The 12,356-nt window shown below is 40.4% G+C and overlaps 1 protein-coding gene across 1 annotated transcript in view; it reads left to right on the top strand.

The window, feature by feature from the left end:
- Positions 1-12,356, top strand: part of LOC124615821 (solute carrier family 35 member F5) — a 171,321-nt gene that overhangs the window by 42,503 nt on the left and 116,462 nt on the right. Inside the window, exon 2 of the mRNA XM_047143961.1 lies at positions 10,853-10,990. Within this exon, the coding sequence (XP_046999917.1) occupies positions 10,853-10,990 (138 nt within the window). The remainder of the gene's footprint in view (positions 1-10,852; positions 10,991-12,356) is intronic.

Here is a 12,356-nt window from a genome sequence, read left to right on the forward strand (position 1 = left end):
TTCATCAACAAAGCTTATAAGTTTGTATTCACTCCATTATGTGGAGATGATTCTTCTAATTCTTCTGCTAATTGTGATAGTGCATCCACAACTATATTCAACTCTCATTTGATGTAAACTGTCTCTAAACTCTACTCATAAGATATAGTGACCATCATGCTGAATGTGCATGCAATACTTTACAACTAATTGTAAGTAAAGACTGAATGCCTTGTGATTACTGTATATTTTTGTAAGGTTACCTGCTAAATAAAAATGAAATCGCTTGAATGCGCAAACTGTGGCCAAAGCTTTAAGTTTGTTGGTGGATTATTGCTTCTTACAAGCTATTACAGCTTTGCTCGCGAAACCTGTGGTACAAAATTTCAGTTCTCTGTTAATAATTTGTATTTGAAACAAATAAACTCCCAAATGGATGTAAGATGCATCTGTCACCAGACCAAAATAAAGACTTAAATCCTGGTGATAAACATCTTGTCCTTAGTTGTTCTTACTTAATTGCATTGAAGGCTGATTGGCTATCTGCTCATCCATTACAAAATTGTATCATACCCTAACACTATTCAGGGATTGTTTTGGAAAAAAACTTTCAATGAAACCTATGCAAGCCCATGAATGGTCTCAACTGTTTTTTATTACTCGGTGTAGGAAAATTTCTTACTGCAGCTTTCTTGTTTTGTCCTGGTACTATTAGTTCTAATGAAATGATGTGACCAAGAAATTTAATTACCCTTTGTACCAGATTTTGATTTTTGATGTTTACTGTTTTTCTAGCCCCACAGCCCCTCCTTCCCAGTCATCCATAGAAACATGCATGCAATCAAAAAATTACGATTCCAATAGAGGTCCAGGGCTGCAGTAAACACACTTGCACTTAAATTCGACCCAAATGGCAGGACTCTAAGTTGATAGTGTCTTCCAGCGATTGTAAATGTGGTATATCTTTGTGGTGATTATGTCAAGGGAATTTCTCACTGTGCAAACATCAGCCAAACTTGACAGATAATGCTGCTCAGTGTAGATATTCTTCCAAATTTTCCAGACATCTTGTGACTTACTACTAAAACTTCATTACTGGCTCCTGCATGCAAAAACTAGAGTAACTTTTCCTCCTGGTTTTGATACAACTACAGGAAGAGTACAATATGGCCTCTGAATTTTCTATTATATGCCAGTCTGGCATCTGTCTGATTTCTTTGTTTGCTTCTGACCTTTTTTTGCATGTTGGATAAGTGGTAAGTTAAAAAGATTTGTTGAGCTTTGATTCTTTAATAATATCTTATTGGTCCCCGAAAACATGTGAATAGTCACGCAGAGCATCTTTCAGTTCTTGTTTGTGCATGACTTTGAAATAATCTTTTATGTTTGCTTTATCTGCAGTTTATTCCAATACTTTTAGTTCTGTTCATTCCATTTTATATTCATCTTTTAAAGGCATACTTTTTATATCTATTACTTGCGTTTTTTCTTGATCGCAGAACCTTCCATGTGTGGCATTGGATTGTAATAAATTCAGATTAGTTACACCTTCCTCAACATACATTCAAAATTTTCTGCCTGAGAAGTAAATATATGCATTACTGTCATTCAAAAATCAATCTCCAGAATGTAGTCAAGTAACAGATCTCCAACAACCAAGAAGAAATGTATCTGGACTTGCAACTTAACTAGCTTCATCCTTTGTCCAATGGCTTAGATTAATTTTACACCACTTATCATCATTTTGTGGGAGCAATCTAGATGCTTGTAAAACAATAAACTGGTAGCCAAGGCCGCAGGAATTCTTTTTATTCCATGATTACCGGTTTCAGCGAAACTAAAGCCGCCATCATCGGATCTAGGAAGATCAGATGATGGCAGCTTTAGTTTTGCCGAAACCGGTAATCATGGAATAAAAAGAATTCCTGCTATCTTGGCTACCAGTTTATTGTTTTACTTGTCACAGTATTAATATTTGCTCCTGTTTTTCACATTCTGTTTGCCTCTCATCTTGTGTGATCCATTATCTCTGACACATACTTGAGCGACCATCTCCCATGTGCTATCCATTTGCTAACTACTACCCCGCATATGTATAAACCCTGTTGGCAGCGTTCTAAGACTGACTGGAGGCCTTACTCCTCTCTGGTGACCTTCAGCGAACAACACTTCCCCAGTTGTAATGACCAGGTAGAATATCGTACAAAAGTTATCCTTACCACCACAGAACATTCCATTCGCCGCACTTCACCTGTACTGCACTGTATCCCGATCTCTCGCTGGATTGCAGTGTGCCACAGTTACCATATGATGGCGAGCTACATTTGTTACAAACAGTTGCATGCACAGTGTTGTCGGGATAGCAAAAAGTATAGCTGGATTTCATGTAGTAGTTGTTTTAACAGTTCCATTCCCTCTTCTGTCATGTGGGCCAACCTCTGACGGCTCTCTGGGACCAAGGTCTATTCTCCAATTTTTGGCCTGACCATAGCAGATGATGCTATTGTGGATCCCATTGCCATCTCCAACACGTTTGGCCACTATTTTGTGGAGATTTTGAGCTCCACTCCCTATCACCCTGCCCTCCTAAATTGGACAAGAGTGGTGGAGGGTCAGGTGATAACTATCTTCTCTCAGAATCACGAATGCTACAATGCCACCTTTACTATGGGGGAGCTAGATCATGCTCTCACCTCATCTCAATCTTCTGCTCCAGGGCCGACCAAAGTTCACATTCAGATGTTGCAGCAGCTTTCTCTTGTGGGCAAGCACTTTTTCCTTCATACGTACAATTGCATCTGGGCAGGTGGCATGTTTCCCAGACACTGGCATGAAGCCACTGTCATATCCATATCCAAGCCCCAAAAAGACAAACACCTTCCTTCCAGTTATTGCCCTGTTTCTCCCACTAGCTGTGTTTGCAAAGTGATGGAACAGATGATTCGTGCCCAGCTGGTGTGGTGGCTTGAGTCTCGCTGTTTACTAACCAGTGCATAATGGGGATTTCAACCACGCCATTCTGCAGTTAATCATTTTGTCACTTTGTCAATCCATGTCATGAATGGCTTTGTGCAGAAATACCAGACTATGGCCACGTTTTCTGATTTGGAGAAGGCCTAAGACACCTGCTGGAGGACTGGTATGCTCTGTACTCTCTACACATGGGGCTTCCAAGGACATCTCCCTCATTTTCTTCAGGAAATTGTAAAAGGCAGAGTTTTCAAGGTGCGTGTGGGTTCTGCCTTGTCGGGCATCTTTAAACAGGAAACATGGTGCCCCAGGGCTCCAACCTGAGCATCATCCTCTTTGCTATAGCCATTAATGCTATCATGGCCTGTCTCCCACCAGGCATCTCTGGCTGCCTTTTCATTGATGATTTTGCAATCTATTGCAGTGCTCCAAGGACTTGTCTTCTTGAGCTGCGTCTCAACAATGTCTCGATCATCTTTACTAGTGGAACATCGACAAGGGCTTTCACTTTTCCACTGACAAAACCGTTTGTATGAATTTCTGGTGGCGAAATGGATTTCTTCCACCCTCTTTACATCTTGGGCCTATTGATATTCTGTTCGCTGAAACTATGGAATTCCTGTGGCTCATGCTTGATAGGAAACTTTCTTGTAGCTCTCACATGTCTTATGTGGCAGCCTGTTGTACTCGGTCTATCAGTGTCCTGTGTGTCCTAAGCGGTACTTCCTGTGGAGTGGATCAGACCACCATCTTCCATTTGTACCAGTCTCTTGTCCATTCAAAACTAGACTATGGGTGTTTCGTTTATTCATTTGCATGTTTGTTCATCTTATACCATCCAAATTCAATCCACTGTTGTGGAATCTGTTTGGCCACTGGTGCTTTTTACACTAGCCGGGTTGAGAGTCTATATGCAGAAGCTGCCGAACTTCAGCTATCTTACTGAAGTGATGTTCTCCTCGCAGATGTGCATGTCATTTGTCTGCCATGCCCAGCCACCAAAACTGTGGCTTCTTCAATGACTCCTTTGACTACGAATGCAGTGCACTTCCCTCTTCTCTGTTACCTCCTGGAGTTCCCTTTCGGGTATCGCTCCGGCTGCCTGCCACTTTCCCAGTGGGTGTGAGCCCTTCACCACCTTGAATTTGTGCAGCGGCTCTTGTTCATCTTGGACTTCATTTGCTTTCTAAGGAAACTACTCCAGATTTGATCTGTTGCTGTAAGTTTCTCGACCTTCGCACAGAACTTAGCGGTAGTACCTTTGTGTATCCTGATGACTCTCAAAATGAGTGTGATGTTGGGTGTGCCTTTGTCATTGGCGCTGACAATTTTTGGTATCAGCTTTTGGAGCTATGGAATTCCAGAGCTCTGTATCAGGCCACGCAGTACATCCAGTGACACAGTCTTTTCATTTGTGTCATCTGCACCGATTCAGAGCCTCTGTGTGCTGTACACAATCCATACCTTAGTCCAATGGGTCCAAGAAAGCTTTCACTTGCTCACCTTTGAGGGAGCCACTTTGATGTTTATGTGGGTCCCTGGTCTCATTGGTCTGATGGGAAATTAGGTTGCTGATGCTGCTGTCAAAGGTGCAATCATTATACCTTGGCCCACTAGTTCTTCCACTCTTTCCTATGGTCTCCATGTTGCCATCTGTCAGCAGGTGGTGTCACTTTGGCATCAGCATTGGTCTTTCCTTCATGGGAACAAGCTCCGGGAAATTAAACCTCTCTCAGTAACTTGGCTGACCACCTTTTGGCCATCTCACTACAAGTAGATCACTTTATTTATTTATTTTTTAAAAATTTTATCAATATTTTGCAGCTTCAAACGTGACTGTACTCAATACACTCAAGGTATGAATTAAAAAACGCCTTCAGTCACAACTTTTTGTGTTTTATGCAGTACACGATGCATTTCGGATCCTGAAGATGGACCCACAGGGTCCGAAATGCATCATGCACGGGATAAAACATGAAAAATTGTGACTGAAGGCATTTTTTAATTCATACCTTGAGATCATTTTAGCTACTTTGCGTATTGGACACTGTCATTTTAGCTGTTGCCATTTGTTAATTGGTGATCCCCCACCCACTGTGTGCTTGTTGTCATCAGCCTTGGCGGTTTGCCATTTCCTGTCAAAGTGGCCCTTTTTTAATCACTTATGTTCTAGTGTATGTTTGCCATCTGAGTTGTTCGCCATTTTAGTGAACGACATATGGGCTGTTGACCGCGTTCTACCTTTTATCCATTGTAGCAATATGGTGAAGGAAATTTAATCTTTAGTTCTGGACCTCTGTTTTGTCTACAGCGTATTGTGTGAATCTTTCTCCATGAGGAAGTCCCTGTTCTTTGCTCTTTTTCTTCCATTGATTGGGATTAACGTGTAGTCACTTTTAACTCCTTTTTCGTCTTAGTGTTGTAAGGTTCTGATATAGGCACTTATGGCCCGAGTTGTTTTCACACCCTAAAGCAAAACAAACCATCATCAGTGTCACAGTCAAATTATTTAATTTTTCCATCAGAGTAGTCATTTATATGTGAATTTAGACTTTCCTGGCATATACTACTGACAAAATATTAGTGGGCTTCCTTGCAGGCAGCTGCATTGAAATTTTGAGACATTTCAATGACTGCCACACTCTTCATCTTCTGATGAACTGTTGAGATTACTCGGACATCCCATATGTATACCTAAGTGGCGGCAACATCTCCCCAACTCTCCCCCCTGATGCAGTGGTCGGCATCCCTGCCGTGCAACTCTCAATGCATTTGGTCTTCTACAGATTCATGAAGCGTCAACTGCTGGGCATGGTCAGGGCATATAGCTATATAACTGCTAGTGCAAGATTCGATGCCAGACTTAACTGGTAGCCCTCATCCCTATAGAAGAGATTGTCATGGAACCTTATCTCAGTTGGTTCCTTAATAATGCTCACCCTAAAGCCACTAGTGTGGCACAATATTATTATTTTCCCAAATTCGAACATATGTCCTTTGTTTAGGCTGTGTTCTGCTACTGCTGACTTTAACTTAATGCCCCGGACAAGTGCGTCTAAAGATATGCTTGATCAGTAAAGGACAAACTGCGCTGCAAATATGTGGTGTATATATATAGTATCCCTTGCGTGTGTCGCCTCGAGTACATCAAGCAAACACAGCACTGCATCTCACAACACTCCACGGAACACATTAGATGCATACTCCTGAGGCTTAAAGATGTTATTAAAGAATAAACTGAGATAAGGCTCCATGACAGTCTCGTCAAAAGGGATGAGGGTTACCAGCTAAGTGTGGTGTGGAACCCTACACTGGCAGCTACATGCCAAGACTGCATCCAGCAGTTAATGCTTCATGAGTCTTGGCAAGACTGAATGCAAATGAAACCGTATGATTCTAGAAACCTTTTTAAGTCTCAGGCATCTACGATGTATACATGCAGACTGAAGCGACAAAAGAAAATTTGTGCCAATGCTGGCATTTGAACCCATGTGTCCTGCTCACTAGGCAGGTGAGCTAACCACTGTGCCACACTGACACTGTAGCTTTATACAACTGCACAGAATACCGTAGCACACCTCCACCCTCAGCCCCAAGCGGGCTGAAGCTTGAATGGGAATGTGGATTGAGGTGGGAAGTGTGCTAAGATAGCCTGTTCAGTTGTGCAAAGCCACCGTGTCAGGGTGGCATAGTGATTAGTGCATCTGCCCAGTGAACAGGCAATCTGTGTTTGAATCCCAGCCTTGGTATAAATTTTCATTTGTCGCTTTAGTCTGCTTATGTGAGGTGTGATCGAAAATTAACGGGAATTTTTTAATTTCACAGGCCTTATACATCAGATTTTCAATTTTTTTATCTTGTTGGTATGTTCCTGATGTATTTTTGAATTTCAGCTGTTTTGACTATTCAGCTTATTGTAGACAGTCGAAAAGATGATGTGTGTTTTTGAGTGCTTGGTGAATTTATACTTTCAGAAAAGATGAATCATAGAATTTGCATTAGATTTTAGTTGAAAAATGGAATAAAGTGTAGCACCACATTCAGAATGTTCACTGTGGCTTCGGGCAAATCTTCTTTGAGTAAGACAAGAGCTTATGAGCGGTATAAACATTCTAAAGAGGGTCAAGAAGATGCTGAAGATGATGACCACCCTGGATCAACTACTGACGACAGTGTGGAAGAAGTAAAGAAAACGATTCTGTAAAATTGTCGAATCACCATCAGAGAGGTTGCTGATGATGTTGACATATGCTTTAGCTCATGCCGGTTTATTTTATTTATTTATTTATTTAATGTTTTGGGCACAAGACATGTAGCAGAAGTTTGTTCTGCTGTTACTGAATTTCGACCAAAAACGATGTTGCATAGACATTGCTCCATGATTTTGAATGAAGTCGACAATAATTCAGAACTTCTAGAGAAGGTTATAACAGCTGACAAAACGTGGGTACACAGGGTATGATGCCGAAACCAAGGCCCAATCGTCCCAGTGGAAACTGCCTGAAGAGCCAAGACCGGAAAAAATTTAACAAATTCTCACTGTTTTCTTTGATTACGACGAGACAGTGGATCATGAGTTCCTGCCTTATGGTTGCATAATCAATAAGGACTAAATACTACCCAGAAGTTATGCACTGTTTGTGTGAAGCAGTCTGAAGGAAACAATCAGAACTGTGACAAAACCACTTGTGGAAATAGCATCATGATAGTGTTCCTGCTGACACCTCAATGCTTGTTTGTGGCTTCTAAGATAGGAAAAAGTTCTGGAAGAAGTGTATTGTATCTAAGAGAGGTTACTCTGAAGGCTACTCATGTGTTGCTATGCCTGCACTTTTTGCTTCTAGCATGTAACCATGTGGTGCTAATCATTTGTGGCCAGAGTACTGGTTATGCTTTCTGTTTTTCAGTTGTGGCTAGAGTACTGGTTATGCTTTCTGTTTTACTGTCCCTGCAAATATCTTTTGAAAGACTAGAGAAATTGCATCTCATGACTCTTATGAGAGAGACCCTGCATATGGGATTTTCACATAATCTCAAAACTTTATAAATTCAAAACTTCAGCAGAAGATGATAGTGAAACTCCTTGAAACATTGTGGAATTTTAACGCAGCCACCTAGATGGAATCCCAAGATGATTTTGTCAGGTTATTGATTTGTTGTGCCAAATCCATGTTTCCCAAAACTTCTCTACTTATCACACAAGAAATAAATGTCAATGCTGTTTGCTATATTATTACAACCACACAAGCTAGTTTTCCATATTGTTAGCTATTAATATTACTGTAGCTGTAACTCAAAATGTCTACTATGCTATAGTGCACTTGCTCACTACAATGTAGTCTTCAGTTCGGCTTTCACCATTACCTGATGTACATCATTAACTACACCTTTTCAGTCACCAAGGACTGAAATTTTTAACAATAAGTGCAATACCACAGTTATGGTTACTATTAACTTGTTTCTACTCTAAACTGAAAGGTGCAAGTTGTGTATTTTTATTCCCGCGATGGTTGGTTCTGTGTTGTTGATCGTTACTTCTGTCCTTTTTTCTCGGTCTGTTTATTTTTAGATATTATTGCTGGGTAGCTTCTTGAACTAAAAATTTTAAAGCCTGTGTTTTGTATAAATTTACAGTGATTATAGTTGCAGTGCTGTGAATTCCTGTTAAATGTTGCTAGATATACGAATCGTCATCCTCCAGGTTGAACTAGCCTCTTAGCTGCTTACTCCTGCTATGCTTTAAATAAGTATGTGCTCTAATCATTGCATTCACTGCGATGTAGGCAGCGCAAATACTTTGACAACTTACGTTGTATTTGCCACTCTTTTACAAAGAAGAGCACACTTTTTGACTTGTATCTGTTTAACAAGACTGTCAAAGTTTCAAAATGTGATTGTTCTGCTCTCATTTATTCCGTGTGTCTTGTGTGACAAGCGAAAGTGATTTGGCAATAATTTTGCTCGAATGAACACCTAACTGATGACAGAAAATGTGAAAAAAAATGTATAATGCTACTTTAAACCATCAAACTAAATGAATTGCATAATGTCGTAATTGGGGGAGATTTAATATGACAAGGAGAGATCTTTTTACTGTGGAGGGGTGGGAGCTGTATAGGTGGAGATTCTGTTGACGGTTGGTTGGATTTGTGTGTACATAGGTTTTTATGGACATGTTTGAGAGTGGTGGTCTGTGTCCAGAAAGGTGATAAGCTAAGTTTAAGATGACTAAGAGAAATGCATAGGAGAAAAGGTTTCATGGCTTTTGAAGAATGAGAACAGTGCCTTGGTCCTGATTCCAGATCTTGAAGATTTTGTTAAGGAATCTCAGCCAGACAAGGGGTGTAATATCTTGGATGGCTTGAAGGGTCTTCTAGTTGTCCATTTAAACAGGTTAGCATACAAGGATGCCTTACAGTATTATGATAAGGATAGTTGCTACTCACCGTATAGTGAAGATGCTCAGTCGCAGATAGGCACAAGAAAAAGACTGTCAGAAAGTGAGCTTTTGGCCAACTAGGCCTTTGCAGGTGGACATACCATAGGTTTATTTGTATATCTTCTTCTTGAAGGAGAAAAGGTTGCATATAATGATATAGTTGATCATCTATCTAAGAAATGAGGTAGTAGGGTGTTAAGAGAGGTTCTGTTCTGTAATGGCAAGGCTGTTGACTTCGAAGATGTTAGTGTATGGGGAAGTGACATTGAAAGTGACAAAGAGAGAGCTGGGTGATAATGGAACAGGGAGGATAGACAGGTGATGGAAGGTGGTGGTGTTGTACTTGCAGTAGGGCATAAGGCTGTGGCTGCGAGTTGGTGCTGTAGGTCACCTAAGGTAAAGATTCTTTATGGGGAGCCAACTGCAGTGGAACAGCCCAGACGGTTTGTTTTATGTATTTTGAGGAGCATATAGAAGGTGGGTGTGCGTGCATTCCTTTTTTGGAAAGAGGGAAGGGTAGGAAGAAGGTTGATTCAGGATAGATGTTCTCTGGAGTGGGGCTAGGAATTCGAGTAGGGACTGGGTCATGCTACTGTTCTGAGACAGGATCACTTGGGCAGTGCTTGTGGATGGAAGAGTTAGACGGTTGGTGAATACCTTCTGTTAGGTAGTTACTACAGTTTATTCTGGCGGTAATGGAACCTCGATCTGCGTGGAAGATGAAGAAGTTAGGGTCTGTTTTGAGGCTGCACACGAGCGTTCTTTTCTCTGTTGGGAGGCTAGTGTTATTGAAAATGGACTTAGGAAGATGAGACAAGGTTGGAAGTAAGGGATCTTGGCAGATAGCCAGTGTTGGGGCTGTGTAAGAGTCACAGATGGATGGAGGTTCCGACGTCTTCTGTTCGTTTTGCTAATTATTAAAATCAAATGCATGAAGTTCGTCAGCAGATAAACAGTGACATGCTTTGCTCTATACCGCATATGACAAATCTGTTGATCACAACTTTTTTGAAATAATTCCTCATTATGCATTCCTTTTTTATTTTTTACATAAATGAGACGTCTCTCTACAATTTAGTTAATTGTAATTAAAGAAACCAAAATCTTTTTTTATGATTTCTAAAGAATGCGCATATATGGAGTAATCCATTTATCTGATTGTATTGAGAAGTACAATACATAGCTAAAATGAGCCACTGACCAGTTCGATTACAAGAATTCCATCCAACCGTGACTGTCTCCCACACCTGTCTAACCACCACCACTTTTTAGTGAACTCGAAGCATTGTAGAACAGAGGAAGTAAAGTACCACATATTTTAAAAAGTCCCAAGTTAGTAGTATGGTGAAATATGTATGTTGGATGCATTTTATTGTGTGTGTTTGACTGCACAATAGACTATAATTATGTATCCTGGAAATATTATGACTGCAGTTGATGGAATATTTTCATCTGTGTTTGCAGTACATTTACCATAATGCAGAGTTTGAGAAGCCATTCTTCAGCACCTATGTGAAGACATCGATGTTCACACTTTACTTGTTGGGATTGTGCATTTGGCCTCCTTGGCGGAATCAGTGCAGTAAACCAGCTACATACATGGTGAGTATTACTTACTGCTTCACTTCTTAATGTTGTTAATGTATCCCACCTTAGTATACTTATAATGTTGTATTTGTGTATGTTTTCTTTAACTGGCTTAGAAAATGCTTTGTTATTTATAGATAATGGTCTTAAAGCAGTACCAGTTATTTCACTCTAGTGATATTTAATGACTAGGTGCTTTACCATCCCTAGAACACTAATTACAGTTATTCACTTTACTTTCTCCAGACTTTCTTTTCCCTCATTCATTGTGGATCAGTTGTGTCCTGTTCCCATTTTGGAGTTTGTACTCCATTATTTCAAAATTTTACAGTAATATGCTGTGGGGAAGTAACACGTATTCCACCCACTGTGCAGTTGTACGTAAGCATTGTCACCCCCTCCCCCCATTCTTGATGTGACAGGTGTTGAAATTCTACATGTAGACATTGTTACTACTCAACAAGTACAAGCGGAGGCCAAAACAGGAGCTATCTTTTTGCCTCCTTCCCACCACCCCTGGGTGCATTTACAATTGTCACCCAGTGGAACTGTAATGGTTATTTTTACCACGTACTTTATCTTTACCACGTACTAGAACTTGGACAGCTATCATATTATCCAGCAATAAGTATTGCCCTTCTGGAAATTTGATTACCTGAAGCTTATCTTTACCCTATGTAACAGCTTTGGTAATTTTAAAAATAGTTTTCCCTTGAAAGAGCTTCAGTTGGTGTCTGTACATTCATACTTGCAGACATTTTTAGTAAGCACCACACAATACAGCATTATAGGTTTGACTGTTCACGTATATACAGCTGTGGATTTTACTCTCTGTAATGTGTAGATGTTGATGTGCATACTGAATCTACTGTTATTGCAGAACTCTTTGCCACACATTTTGCTCGAATGTTTGCATCCGACAACTGTATGGACAGTCCACAGAAAAAGTGGGTGAGGAAATCTACCTGTCTTACACTACTTGAGGTCTGAAACCATATAACACACCTATCAGTGATTGGTAACTTCACAGTGCTCTGGGCCTTGGCTACAACACACCACTCGGACCCTACAGAGTATGCAACCAAATGCTATAATTTCTGGGTGTATATTTATGACACCACCTTTGTGAACTTGTTAAGTCTTTAGTCTGAATACTGGTTTGATGTAGCTTTCCACAATACAGTAGGCTGTGTGTCCTCAGGAAATAAAATTACTAATTTCTCCTTGCTTTCAGCATTTACAGTAAAAATATAACATGTTACAAGGCTAGATCAGTCAGTCATTCAGGCTGTTGCCCCTGCAACTACTGAATAGGCTGCTTGCCCATCTTTCTTCAGGGAACTCTTCATATATACTACTAAGATGCGGTTGCACTTATGGT

Source organism: Schistocerca americana, chromosome 5, assembly GCF_021461395.2.
Source record: "Schistocerca americana isolate TAMUIC-IGC-003095 chromosome 5, iqSchAmer2.1, whole genome shotgun sequence".
Classification (NCBI taxonomy): domain Eukaryota; kingdom Metazoa; phylum Arthropoda; class Insecta; order Orthoptera; family Acrididae; genus Schistocerca; species Schistocerca americana.